This window comes from Mesoplodon densirostris, chromosome 6 (genome assembly GCF_025265405.1).
Source record: "Mesoplodon densirostris isolate mMesDen1 chromosome 6, mMesDen1 primary haplotype, whole genome shotgun sequence".
NCBI lineage: Eukaryota > Metazoa > Chordata > Mammalia > Artiodactyla > Ziphiidae > Mesoplodon > Mesoplodon densirostris.
The window spans coordinates 51,902,178-51,917,649 of NC_082666.1; the positions used below are offsets into that span (position 1 = coordinate 51,902,178).

Below are 15,472 nucleotides of genomic sequence, written 5' to 3' on the forward strand. Positions count from 1 at the left end.
CATTATTTGCCTTTTGGTAGTTACATAGATAAGCTGTTCCCAACCATTTTGGATTAGGCGCTTCTGTGTCACCTTTCATCTAATGCTTTGTGCCTAGCTATATTTAACTTGACAGGCCATGAGGGACCCTGCAGGGCTGTGCTTATAATGCCAGCATGTTTTCATGAGTAGGGTAAGGTAACAGCTAATACTTTTGGCCTTGAGATCAACTAATTGGAAACCATCCTTTGGTCTTACAATTAATATGTAGTAATAATCCATCCCCCACATCTACCTGCCAGTGAGCTACTATTCTTGCACCACATGCATATGGTTGCTATTAAACATTATTTGCCAAATGGAAGATTTTAAAATTGTGCTTTGGAGAAAGTTTAGCACTATAATTATTACAATAAATCTGTGTTATGTATGTCATTAATTTATGTGAACAGATAGTAATCACTTATCTCCTTTTTATATTCCTATTAAAGGAGTTTGATTTTGTTTTCTCAATTGATGTCAACGAAGGTGGACCATCATATAAACTGCCATATAACATCACTGACGATCCCTGGTTAACTGCATACAACTTCTTGCAGAAGAATGATTTGAATCCTATGTTTTTGGATCAGGTGGCTAAATTTATTATTGATAACACAAAAGGTCAAATGTTGGGACTTGGGAACCCCAGTTTTTCAGATCCGTTTACAGGTAAGTTAGGGTTTGTATTAAGCCTTATATACTTCCACCAATGTTGATTATTCTTTTTTCTTTATTTGTTGTCTTTAAACACCTATTATGATTAGCTGTTTAAATAAAAACCAAGATCTACAGCAGGTTTTTGCTGCAGATATATATTTTTGAGGCTTAAATTATATAGTAATTTCGTATTTATGGAAACAATTGTAAATCCTTCTCCTTCAAAAATACAGCCACACTGTAAACTAAATAAAATTAAACTGAAACTAGTTCAGTCATTTGAAATGAAAAGAAACCTCTAAGTTCCTTCATGTTATTGCTTCTTTTTAAAATATATATTTTGGTGAAATTCAGTAAATAGAAATTCTGTTTTCATATGAGGCTAAACCAGTTAGTTATGCATCAAATCTAGAACTGAACTATGGGTAGTTTTAGTTTACATGTTATTTGTATTCCACATGTTCATTTTAAGTCAGTTGTTTATAACATAGTATACAGCGCCTAAAATGTTATTAATGGGATTAGGTTCTCGTGCCAGTAGTATTATCCCAGTAGTATTAGTCTGAGTCTGGGATCCTTGGAAATGGAGTTTAATTCTAGAAGTATTAGCTTGAGCTCTAGGCCCTGGGAACTGAGGCCATGGTATGGGATAGATATAGAGCTGGCCCTATATCTATCTTTTCTTAGATATAGGGCTAGCTCTAAATAAAAATTTGAAATTGACACTTTATTGTTAATGGGTTCCTGTTATTTCTGACTCTGTCTTTCATGTGCTAGTGCTGTTCCTTGTATTGCAAGGATCCCATATCCTCTTCTTGTCTCAGGTCTTTTTTTTTTCTTCTTCTTCCCTCACAGATGCTTCATGCTCCTAAATTATCTCCTCTCCTTCTAGTTCAAAATTCCATTGTTTGTTCACATAATAAAGTTAATCTGACCTGCATGTTGACTTAAACAGATTATCAGACTGATTCATTACGAACTATAAATGATAGGATCCTCCCAGCAGATGCACTTGACAGAACAAGGAAAAAAAAAAAGTTTATTACCTGGATATTTCTGTTGGTTGGAATATCAGTCTACAGTACAAAAGAGTACTGTATTTTATAAGCTATCTTGTGGGATGGAGGACAGATATTAAAGCAGCTGGCTCTGTCTGGAAATCTGACAACGATTTGGCTTTTTTGCTCCTCTGAAATTCTGTCAGCATCCTTAGATATATCTTTTGGTAGACGCCTCTGATTATTTCCCTAGAGATACTAACAAAACGTACTCACACACACCACACATTTGTAAATGTATAAATGGGAAATCTGTTTCCTTTGAACCACTCATCCCCTTTGTAATTTTCTCCAGTAGGTTGTAAGCTTCAGTGGATACAAGCAATCTTGTTCCCTGCTGGATCTCAGCACTGAATGCACTGTTTGACACATGAATTAATGAACCCAGGGGTTTTCTAAAAGATTCACATTTGGTGCCTGTGGTTTGATAGCAACAACAGCAGCAGGAATTCTAGTGAATTTGTATAGGAACAGGAACTGATTGTACGTGTATATTATTTAGGTCAGAGACCAACTGCAATTTATCTTTTTATATTTGAATTCCTAGTTATTTTAATATTTAAGTGCAGAAGCTAAGATATAATAAAGGATTAAAGTTAACAAAAACAAAACTTGGAGAATCACTGAAATTTTAGTTTCTTACTAACCTTTCCAACTATAAGACTTCTGACTATAACTCCTCTTGTTCTGTCATGGGACAGCCTTGCTCTTTTATTTCTCCCCACATTTAGAGTCTTCTGATGTAAGCATCGTGCCATTTATGAAATTCAGGATTCTGGCGTACTTCAGATTTTTCTTTGTTTGCATGCACAGGTGGTGGTCGGTATGTTCCAGGCTCTTCATCAGGATCTTCTAACACACTGCCTGCAGCAGATCCTTTTACAGGTGGGAAGCAGTTTTGATCAATATGTCTTTCTTCACTAAATGTGTAACATTTTGTATTATATAGCTTTACATTTTGAAGATATTATCCAGTAACTGATAATTCCCTTATTATCTGTGTTTCCAATTTTGATGGATCTCCTTTTCTTTAACTTCTAATTTTTTCTTTTTCCTCGAGTACTTTTATAGCTTTCCTCATGACTTTTAATAACATATTATTAAAATCCATCATTTTCTCCAGTGGTCCTTCCTGAAAGGAGAGCAGCGTCATTAAGATCATAGATTTTAGAGTCAGACAGACCTTGATTCAAAATCTGGCTCTACCACTTACTTGCTATGAGAAGTTGGCAAGTTACTTAACCTGTCTGAGCCTATTTTTTTTATCTGTGAAATTAGATAATAGGGGAATCCACCAACCAAGACACAGCATGAGTGCTATCACTGGCGAGATGCTACTACTGATCACGAGCAGAGAAGGAGCCATGTGAGTCCCTGAGATTGGATGGAGCAGTGCAGTCAAGAAGTTTGCCCAGGCATAATTTGCCTTTAGCATGGAAGGAGACAGTCCACCCAGCTACCCAGGATTAGTCTTCCTAATCTAAGTTATTAATGGCCTTCATGAAGCCCTGGAAGTGTTGGTGTCTCTTCAAAGTGACTTTATTTACCAAAGGTATGCATGCCTCAGCATCAACACTACTGGAAAAAAATTGGACTTTAATGCAACTGAAGAAATCTCTGTTTTCAGAATAGCATTTGATGTATTTTATGATGCTGTTGTTGGATCTTCAGCCAGAGTTCCTGGACAATATACCAAATTTGGGAAGAAATTCATAGTATTTATGGTATCTATTGGCCTTGCAGACTTAGTACTGTGAGCTCTAAAAGTGGCCGTAGAGTCCTTTCTAAACCATAGATGGGACCAACACACAACCTTGGGTCAGTATCATGAAGTTGTGAACTGCTCTCAGTGAGCTTCCCTTCTCCTGAGAATGCACTGGTGGCCCAGATGCAAATAAATAGCTGTACCCTGTGCAGTGTATCAGTGTACTACAGAAACCAACTATCAAGCTAAATGTTGTGATAGCATGATGGCTATTAAGGAAGTCTTTGGTGACCCTGAAAAGGCAGTAAAGATCTGAAGAGTAGATAAGATGATAACTTTCTCTATCAGCATATTCAGGCACAGTGATGCTCTGAAACTTAGAACAACAGAGTTCCTGAATCTCATTAGCAGCTTTTTTGTGGAACAGAAAGAATATACCAAGCTTCAAACAGTACCAACAAAATCAAGAGAACAACTGGGGCCATCGTAACTGGAGCATGTCTCACTGTTGCACAGTGTCAGTAACTCAGAAGATGCACTTATTATGGAGATGTGCAAGATAGCACACTAAAAGTCCAAGAGAATTACGGAATTAATAGGTTAACTGAACCACACTGTTAATAAAAGATAGGTTAAAACGTTTGCCATATTGAGATATTATAAAAATTAAGTGGTATAGTTCATATAAAGTGTTTAGCAAAATGCCTGGTATATATTTAAGCCCTCAGTGTATGTTAGCTATTACTATTGTTGATGTTGTTCCTCCAGTTTTACCAACAGCACTGGGGCCAAAACATTCCCCATCTTGCTTCTAACTTAAGGTCAATCTTAATTCTTTTTTCTTTTCCTCATTTATATGATTCTCAAACATTTAATGTCAGAATCATATGGGATGATTGTTTAAGTTAGTTATTGCAAGGTCCCACCCAGAGATTCTGATACACTAGATTAGTAAGGAGGTTAAAAATACTCAGAGTCGGATCCCTTCCCCAGGAATTCTGATTATATGGTCTTGGATGTGGTTTGCTGTTTAGGTAGTTTTAAAAGCTCCCTATTGGTTTCTAAAGTGAAGCTAATTTGGAGAACTACTAGGCTATTATGGGCAGGCCCTGGGAGTCTGCATATTGAACCAGTGACTCTCATTCAAGTGGTTAGAGAACCACATTTGGAACAGTGTAGGACTACCTTCTGCCTCATAATAATGCCTTGGGCAAATTATTCAGCCTTCCTCTTCTAAAATATTATATAATAATGATCTCTAATTAATATTTAAATGATTCATGCATATAATATGCTTAGCATGCTAGCCAGCATATGGTAAAAACTCAGCAAATCCACTTATTCTGTGTTCTTCATTATTTTAATGAATCCTGCACATCTGCAGTTTTGTTTTTTAGTTTTGTTTGCTTTTTCTGTATCTGTTGCACTGGTTATACCAACTCCTGAATATTAAGCTTAGAGGGGCTAGAACAATAGCTCATCTTTCTTCTTCCCACAAAGGCTGATCCAGGACTCCGAACATCTCCAAATCCTGCTGATTCTCTCTCTGCACTTGTTTTTCCTGTTTCTTTCTTTCTTTCTTTCCATTTTCAATAAAGCAGCTACAAGTATTCTCAAATTTGAGACTGGGCTATTATCATAGCATCCCTAACTCTTACCTAGTTTCTTTTCTATTTGTCTTATGTGCCAAGTAATCCCATCTCTATTTCAATAAAATAGTGTTCACATTTCATTATGGAAACTATTGACTTTCTTTCTCTCCAATCTATTAATGCTTTTGTAATTCATTAAACTTCTATAATTATAGTATATAAGGCATGTAATATTTATTTTATAACTTGAGAATTAATTTTCCAGCTAATTTTATTGAGATCTAACTGCATGCCAGATACTGTTCTAAGCATTTTGCTGTATTAAATTTACAGCTGTTTTATTAAGATGTCATTCTGAAGTGTGACTAATAATGAAAATAAGTCATTCTGTGTAAAGAAGGAGCAGTTTGAACTTTATCATTTGCTGTCACCTGTGCTTACTAGGAGTATTATTGCATTTTAGGTGGTGGTCGGTATGTACCAGGGTCTGCAAGTATGGGAACTACCATGGCTGGAGTTGATCCATTTACAGGTACACATTTTTCATTTCCTCTTTTTTTTTTAATTCATTAGTACTTTTATGTAATGAAAGTTTAAGGAAATTGGCATCTTCTTCTTGCTGGAAAACTTTTGATACAGTAAATCAAGACCAAACTTTTGACCTGGCTTTTATGGTGTTCTCAGAATTGTGTCATTACTGCACATTAGAATCATCTGGGGAGCTTAGAAAAACTACTTCAACCTCATCCCCAGCGATGCTCACTTGATCTAACGTTGCTCTGGGTTGGGGTCTTAGCGAGAGTAGTTTTATAATTTTCTCATGTGCAGCCAGGATTGAAAACTGCTGTTCTACTGTGGTAAGGCTGGTTTCCTCACTATCCTTACAAAATCTGAGTTAGTCCCATCTCTTCTGCTTCATTCTTATATACTTAATGTGTTTAGAATATTATTTACTACATTACACATTGAGAGGACTCAGGAGAGAATTTGGTTTTACGATTTAGGCCTGGAATATTTGGCTTTGTCCTGAGCAACAAACTTTTTTTATTCTTAGTATCCAGCCTAGACCCTGACACATCTTACTTGTTTAGCATTGTTGAATATATGCAGGCTTACTTTTTTACTCTGTATAGGCTGCCGTAAAACGCAGAACTGAATTTGTGGTTCACCTCTTGTAAGCTTGACAGATCTCTTGGCATATATATTTCCCTATTTATTATTTTATACAAGAGAATATGTGTGATATATATGTTATTGAGCATAATAAAATATTCATAAACCCACCATTCTACTTGAGAACTAAGTTGGTATATGATTGTTTACGCTATTTTTTCATTGTGAAAGTAACATTGGTTGGCAGTATTGAAGTTTAATGTAGTAAGTAATTAAGATTAAGGACTCTGGAGTGAGAATGCTTAGATTCAAATCTCAGTTCCACTACTTTTTATGTGTTTTACCTTAAGCAAGTCATTCTGTTTCTGTGCCTCTCTTTTTCTCATTTGTAAAGTTATATCTACTTCCTAGAAATAAGTTTAAAATTACGAAATATATGTAAATCATTTTATACAGAATAAATTCTTAGTAATGTTATACCTGTTGTATTACAAAAGACTCTTAAAGTTAACAGTGCTTCCTCTCATTTTTAAGAAATTAAAGTTTTTAACAGTTTGGTGTATGTAATAGACCTTTGTATACCTTATCTAAGCAACTGTCACCTCTCACCTAGACCAATGAAATAATGGCCTCCAAGTTGGTCTCTCAGTCGTCCTCTGTTTATGCCCCTCCCTTGATTAAAAACCCTGTAATAGCTTTCTCTTGCCTTGCATCACATTCCTCTCTGCCTTTTTTCTTCCATACTGGCCTGCATCAGTGTCTTGAGCATGGCATGCAGTTTTCTACCTCAGGAGTTTGATACTGCTGTTCTCTTTGGGAATATTTGTGCCCTCTACTTTGCTATTTTGACCACTAATTATTGTTTGGCTTTTTTCCCTCCTTTTTCTTTTTTATTTAATTTTGCAGTATAGTATTTATTAAATGAATTCAGTGAAACTTCCTGGATAATGCACATATACCTCTTGCTAGATCCTCTAGTCTATCATAAGCTCTCAATGCATCCTATACTTTTCCTTCAGAGAACTTTTCATTGTACTTAATTGTTTGGATGATATTTGATTTGCAGTCTCCTTACCACAACTAGACTCTAACAACCAGGAGTAGAGGCAGTGTCTTTGATGATGTCAATAAATATTTTATGCTTTCTAAGCAATTAGAATTAATTTTGTGCACTTACCTCATTCTTCATTTATCTACCTTCCCCCTTTCTATTCCTAATATACTCAGAAGATTAAAATGTTTTATTCATATTTTTGCAAAATACCTTCATTTTACGTCAGAACAAAAATGTATAAATTAAGATTTGAAATGAATGTAAGACATAAATGAGATTTAAATTATGCTTTAGTTGAAGTAGCTTTATTCACTGAGTATTGTTGAATTTTCACCTTGTGGCAGTTTTTTGTTCAGCATCAGATACTGAGTTAGTGTTACTATAATGGGGACTTAAGAAGTAAATACATACGCCCTTCAGGAGCTTACAATTTGGGAGGGATTTATAAAAATGCTGTAGAAAATGATTGGAGAAAATGACAATGCCTACTACATGATTTGGAATGAGAAAAGAGAGATCAGTATGCCTGGAGAAGAAGGAAATGGAAAGTTTCATAATTGTTTGTGTTCTTTGATATTTTAAAAACTTTCAATTTAGATTGAATCTTAAAAATATGAGAGAAGTAGAAAATATGAAATGGAAAGGCTTTGTTTTACAACGAAGCTCCCATTCCAAAAACTAAAATTTATTATATTAACAAATATATACAGTATATAAAATCTTATTGATTTTGTTTTTTCTGAAGTTGGTTGTTATTTTATTGCATGCACTGAATAGTTATGTATCTCAGTAATTTTGAAAACAAAAGTCAATTAGAAAAATCATGCCTTTGACCACTCTGAATGATTTTCACCTTCTTCTATTCTGTAAATAGGGAACAGTGCCTACCAATCAGCTGCATCTAAGACAGTGAATATTTATTTTCCTAAAAAAGAGGCTGTCACTTTTGACCAAGCAAACCCTACACAAATATTAGGTAAGTGTATTTTAATTAAATAGTTTTCTCACATATCCACAGACTCCTTGAGTTGCTCTCAAGGCTGTTTCTGTCCTAAGCATGTGCTGGGAACCAGGTGCTTACACGATACAGACTTGTATTTTGGTATTACACAACTGAGTCAACTAAAAATACACGATCTGATAATGAACACTAATACTTTATAAGAAACCTTACACAAATATAAGTAAATGCTTTTTAATGACTTTAATGAGAAAAAAAAATTAAAGGGGAAAAATATCAGTCACATTCTCTAAGCTCTTCACTGATTTCAGAAAAAAAATAATGAAAACAAATGAGTAAAGCATTTAAAAAACAAAGATCTTGTCTGTAAAAATGAAACTGCTCAGTTGGCTTTCATTGCTTTTTCTATTAATGTTTTCCTCAAAACAAAATGACTAGGTTTTGTTTTTTGTTTGTTTATTTTTGACTGAGAGTATTACTAGCTCTGTTTTCCTCAAAGATTATGGTAAGAGTCTATTGAGATAAGATAACATACATACCTGAATATATGACAGGGTGTTATTGTTTTGGGGAGGTTTGTTTTGTTTCTCATCATCCTTCATACTATCTTTATAAAAATCATTCATAGGTCTTTTCTTAATTGTTTTATTTTTGAACAATAAAGAAGTGTATACACACTTCTGGACAACTTGACATTTTTAAACTCTTGTACAAATATAAAAGATCTCTTGCTTTTTTGCATTCCCTTAATAAACTGTTTTAATATTCTGTTAGTGTTAAGCAAAATGCCAAAGAATAATGAAATAGATCCAAGTTTCCAGTTATGTTAGATAAAAATTTGTAAATTTGGACATTGTGTCTTCTTAAACCTTTTGTGATGGAAATTTGGGCTTTTTTATTCTTTGAGATGAAAATTTTTGAGGAAATAGTGTTAGATGACTCAAAGTAACATTAATGATGACAAAGATGCTGATATTGAAGATGCATGTGAAGAGTTTGAAAGAAATAGTTTCATGAAGTGTCAGTATTGTGGGAAGCAAATTAAATGTTTTTTAAAAAATGTGATGTCAAATGTACAGATGAAACTAAGTCAATAAATTAAATATAAATACACATTTAGCTTTTTGACTTATTTCATTGACAGTCATAGAAGTTGCCATAAGTTGGCTAAAAGTTGTTATAAATTTTCTCTCTGAGAAAGTAGGGGATTGACTTATATATGACATAATATTACTTTGAAAAGCATTCAAAATGATAACAAATATGGTATACTTAAAAACTTATTCAAAGCAAAAAGCTTGAGAAGATCTTAGAAGACAACAGGTAACATAAAAATCATTACAGTAATCTTTCTTTTTCTATACTGTACTCAGCTTAAAATTACTCCCAGGCCTTATTCTTGTTTTATGATCTTTGATAATTGCTGTGAAAAGTCTTACCTCCCAATGGTGTGTGGTAGAGTACTCTTATTGAAAATGTTGGCATTTGTGTGATACATCTGCCTAATTACAGTTAGAGAATATTGAAGGTTTGGGTTTGGGTTTTAGGTAAACTGAAGGAACTTAATGGAACTGCATCGGAAGAGAAGAAGTTAACTGAGGATGACTTGGTACTTCTTGAAAAGATACTGTCTCTAATATGTAATAATTCTTCAGAAAAACCCACAGCCCAGCAACTTCAGATTTTATGGAAAGCTGTTAACTGGCCTGAAGGTACAGAAACACTCTTTAAAATGTAACTAGAAAGCAGAAAGTATATCTTTTAATTTCTATCCATACTACTGGTGTTTCTAGATTAAAGCTGACATGTTAGTTGAAATTCACATTGGGAAAAACTTCACTAAAAGGATTCACTATACCACTGTAACTTTACCACTGTAACAAAGCAAGCACAAAGCCTTGCTTTGGTCACATACCTTAAGAGAATCTGAAGGTAATGTAATGATCCCATACATGGACCATTTTGTATACTCTTTCAGAGCATTTGTGGATTCCCTGCAAGCCATCCACGAAACTCTATCTAACCTGTTAAACATAGGCTACAGACGTTTGCTATAAGTATGTTTTCTTTTATTTAGTTAATTCTTTTTTATTCCAAAAGTGTCCTCTTCCCCATTATTTTTTCGTGTAATTGATTTATTGGAGAAGAAAATCATTTTTCCTGCAAAATGTCCCGTATTTTGAATTTGGCTGATCACTTAATGTGTTCCTCTATCTCTGTTTTTCCTGCTAGACATAATTAGATTCTTGTTCAGTAGTTTTTTTCAAGTGAATATCCTTTATAAATGAGGTTGCATACTACCTTTATATCACAGGGCCCATAATTTCTGCTTTCCTGACTTTTAATGATGTTAAGAGTGTTTAGCGCATGCACTTAGATGGTGTCTACCCAGTCCCTTAAATATAAATCCTTCCACCAATGTGTATAATAAGCATCCTGTTGGCATTTGTGAACTGGAATTCTCCTATAAAGAACTTTCCCTCAATTCTTTGGTCTTGTTTTAGGATTTTTTAAAAGCAGGTCCCAATCCTATTCTTTGCACAAGGATTTATTGAATACTGACTGTATGTCAAGCTATTTTAATAACCCAGGAGAGTTACCATGTTTTTAAAGTAATGTGATCTTGTAGCAATAAATACAGTCTCTATAAATATGAAAAATCAGTTAACACAAGTTTCAGAAGTATACACATTTTGTAAAGCAGGCATATGATTTTTAATGTTTAAAATGTCTTTTTAACATTAATGAATTTTTCTTTTCAATAGATATTGTCTTTCCTGCACTTGACATTCTTCGGTTGTCAATTAAACATCCCAGTGTGAATGAGAACTTCTGCAATGAAAAAGAAGGAGCTCGGTTCAGCAGCCATCTTATCAGTCTTCTGAACCCTAAAGGAAAGCCAGCAAACCAGCTGCTTGCTCTCAGGACTTTTTGCAATTGTTTTGTTGGCCAGGCAGGACAAAAGCTCATGATGTCCCAGAGGGAATCACTACTGTCCCATGCAATAGAACTGAAATCAGGGAGCAATAAGAACATTCACATTGCTCTGGCTACATTAACCCTGAACTATTCTGTTTGTTTTCATAAAGACCATAACATTGAAGGGAAAGCTCAGTGCTTGTCAGTAATTAGCACAGTCTTGGAAGTTGTACAAGACCTGGAAGCCACTTTTAGACTTCTTGTGGCTCTTGGGACACTTATCAGTGATGATTCAAACGCTGTACAATTAGCCAAATCTTTAGGCGTTGATTCTCAAATAAAAAAGTACGCCTCGGTATCAGAACCAGCTAAAGTAAGTGAATGCTGTAGACTTATCCTAAATTTACTGTAACAGTGGGCTAGGGGACTGAGATTTTAAATTGATAAGTTTTTTTTTTCCTCATATTTCACATGACTGATTACAGATGAAAAGAATGCTGTGGATTAAGTAAAATTTCAGATCTTGTAAAGTGGGGGCGGGGGAGGTGAAACAAAGGAGAAATAAAATTTTTGCACTGATGAACTGTGAAATTTTCCTGGGTAATGGGGATAGGTTCAGAGATAAATTAAGAATGAGCTGTGACCAACAGCAACGCAACTACAGTGGTGTAATTCCCTTACCTTAGCAAACTAGGAGAAGACAAGGGCTTTTATTTATGTAATCTGCTTTACTACTTATACCCCCAGACTGTTAATTGTTGGTGGTTGTCTTTTATTTAATTTCTGCTCTACTCATTTTCATTGCTGGATGCTTTCAACAGCATTGATTGATTTCAAAGTCTTGTTTTAGGACAACTACTTTAGAATTTTTAAAATTAAGTTTGTTATAAATTATTCCATATATTGAAAAGATATAAAATAATTTCTTCATTTAAGTTCTTTGTAAATAGAAAGTTTGTTTGATGGCTCATTTTTAGTTCAAGTAAAAGCAAATTACTAAGCTGTGTTATGTGTATCAGTTCAGACAGATGAAGCCCCAAATTGACTACAGGCTTATGATCCAGTTTCTTTTCCCCTTCACTATTTGAGGTAACTTCATTATTCATTCCAGTTTCGATATCTGATTGTCTATTTTTGGTCATTTCCATTATATCAAAGGGAATTTGGAATGTGTTGAATATTATCAGGCAATTGAGTGAGCAAGAATACATCAAACTGTTATTTGCAAGTCCAGAGACTGTCATGGGAAATTAGTATTTTTGAGCCTCTAACATGGTCCAGGTATAGTGCTAAACACTTGGATATTTAATTCCCAAATCCTGTTAAATGTAGGGTGATGTTATCTCTATTTTCAGAAGTAAAGATAGTGGGATGAATCATGATGGAAAAAAGGAAAAGTACAAACCATGCCATACTTCCTAGAGAGGGAGGGGTCACAAATTTGTCTATGAACATCCTAGCAACTAACACCAAGAAGGAACCAACCCATTAATTATATAATTTACTGTGTCTAAGAGAACCTTAATTTCTTAAGAGAAGTGTAACTATTCTTAATCTAAAATAGCATCATTCCCAACATTTATGATATATAGAACCGTGAATTTCCTGGCTTAATGCCAAATTGCAGTCTAAGAAGACCATTTCTTCCCCAATAAGAGAGGAATGGTTTGATTGTCTAGATTAATCCAAGGAAAAACTTTTGGAATATCAAAAGAGAATGGGTAAAATGTAAATTGAGGGGATATATATTTTGCTAAGTATTAAATTGCAATTTTCTGGTGTGTACCCAGACGTTAAATATTGTTTGCTGGTTCCATTAGTTACCTGTGCTCTGCTTTTTGTTGAATTGGGATTTAGGGGGTTAAGTCAAAGTTAAATGACTGTATTAAGAGTATAACTGGGTCAGCCTGGTTCAGTGCTTACAATACAGTGCTTTCTTTTTAACATGTCATGTTTAGCATGCAATTATAAGTACAATTTATCTGCAATATTTTGAAATACTAGGTACCTTTGTATAATGGTAGGATGTAAAGTCTTCGTTAAGAATAGTTTACTCTTCAAAATGTAAGGGGTGGCAAATGGTAAACACTGTTTGCTTCCCATTAGTGTACAAGTGTTTTTATAACCACTTTTATTATACTGTTATGTCATGTTTATTGAAGAAAAATTACAAAATACAGTTTAGCAAAAAGGAAAAAAAATCCCACTTGAAAGATAAGTGATAAGTGGTGATCTAATTGTTTTAAAGATTTTTTTTAAGTTACTTTTTTCCATGATTCCCTTATTTTTTTTTCTGAATAGAAAAATACACATTCATTGCATAAAACACACACACATTAAATAAAAATTGCCTATAATTCCACTACCCAGAGAGAATCATTCTTGACATCTTGTGCCATATCAATTGGTATGTAAACATGTTTTATTTTTTTAAAAAAGGATTGTATTATACACATTGTTCAATAACCTGATTTTTAAACTTGACATATAGTACACATATTTCCACCTTAATAAATATAATATTATGTTATATCGATGTGCCCATTTCCTATTATCTGACATTGTTTCCTATTTTCAGCTATCAAGCAATGCTATGGCAAATCTCACAAGTTTCTTACTAATTCCTTAGGATACATTTTATACTTGGAATTGGTGGGTCAAGTTAATGCACATTTTTAAACTTTGATAAATGTTGCCAAATCACCTCCAGTGGTAAAAGTCTTGGAGTTAATGTCCTTCATATTGCGTTAGAAACTGTTGCCTGCAAAAGAGCTAAGTTATCATTGTCTCCAATTCATTAACTATTATAGTCCCCCTCTGACATTACATTTTTAAAAATGAGCATTTTAGGGAATTCCCTGGCTGTCCAGTGGTTAGGATTCCATGCTTCCACTGAAGGGGGGCAGGGTTCAATCCCTGGTTAGAGAACTAAGATCCCCCATGCCACACGGTGTGGACAAAAAATAAATAAATAAAATGAGCATGTTATGATTTTTTTTCATGACTAGCTGAATTTATAACTAAATAACAATGTGACAGAATTTTTTTATCTACCTCATAATCAAAATAATGGAAGAAGCATAGCTAAAAACCTTCACAAAGATAATTCTGGGGATAAGACTGGGTTATGGCTTCCTTAGCAGTTATCACTGTATATTATGGTTATTTTGTGAAAAAATAATAAAATGTATAGAGGATCATTAGTGATGTATCATCCTTCCTAGAGGTCTTGAGATACAAATTACCCACCTGAGAATAGGAAATGTTATTCAATCATTAAAAAAATAAATTATAATTAATTTCTAGTGCATTTTTCTGTAGAAAATTATACACAGTATCTCAGTCTGTTTCGGCTGCTACAACAAAAATACCATAGATTTGGTGGCTTACACAACAAACGTTTACTTCTCACAGTTCCGGAGACTGGAAGGTCCAGATAAAGGTGCTGGCATATTTGGTGTTTGGTAAGGGCCCGCTTTCTGGCTCTTACATGCTGTCTTCCTGTGTCCTTGCATGGCAGAAGGGAGGGGGGAGCTCTCTGGGGACCCTTCAGTCCTGAGGGCTCCACTCTCATGATCTAATCACCTCCCGAAGGCTCCACCTCCAAATACCATCACGTAGGAGATTAGGTTTCAACATATTTTGAGGAGGCACATTCAGCTGTAGCACACAGTGTAGTTGTCATTATAAATACAATTTTGAAGACTCATTTAACATCATTTTTCCATGTGTTTCAATTTTTTTAATGAAAATGTTCATACATACAATGAACACTCATGGACTTGCCAACTACGTTCTGCAGTTGTTAACATTTTGCCATATTTGCTTTATCTCTGTTGTTAATACTTCCATTTGAAATTATTTAAAAATAAGTTACAAATAACACACTTATCAACTAAATACTTCATTATGCATCTTTTAAGAAAAAAACATTTTAAAGAATATTATTAATAACCACATACTAAAAGAATTAGTAATTTCATAACATCTAATATCCAGTGTATATTCAGATTTCCTCATTGTCCTAAGAATGTTTTTTATAACTTTTGTTCTAAAGGATCTAATCTAAAAAATCAAGGTTTATGTATTGAATTTAGTTATTTGGTTATATGGCTGTTTGGTCTCTTAATCTAAAACAGTTCTTCCATCTCCTTTTTTTTTTTTTTTTTATCATTGACTTTGAAGTGTGTTGGCCAATCCAGAATGTTAACTACTCCCGGTTTGTATTTGTAAAAAATATTCTTATAACCCTACTGTATTATCTACTGTTGCTTAATAAATTACCTCAATACTTAGTGACTTAAGATAACACACATTTATTATCTCAAATTTTCTGTGAGTGAGGAATCCTGCCACAACTTAGCTGGTTCCTCTGCTTCTTGGTTTCACATG

At 34.1% G+C, this 15,472-nt stretch overlaps 1 protein-coding gene across 1 annotated transcript in view; it reads left to right on the top strand.

The window, feature by feature from the left end:
- PLAA (phospholipase A2 activating protein) overlaps positions 1-14,938 on the top strand; it is a 40,520-nt gene extending 25,582 nt beyond the window's left edge. Inside the window, exons 9-14 of the mRNA XM_060101937.1 lie at positions 471-690; positions 2,550-2,621; positions 5,497-5,565; positions 8,075-8,176; positions 9,709-9,873; positions 10,927-14,938. Coding sequence (XP_059957920.1) covers positions 471-690; positions 2,550-2,621; positions 5,497-5,565; positions 8,075-8,176; positions 9,709-9,873; positions 10,927-11,492 — 1,194 coding nt within the window. The 3' untranslated portion in view covers positions 11,493-14,938. The remainder of the gene's footprint in view (positions 1-470; positions 691-2,549; positions 2,622-5,496; positions 5,566-8,074; positions 8,177-9,708; positions 9,874-10,926) is intronic.
- Positions 14,939-15,472: the final 534 nt, after the last annotated feature.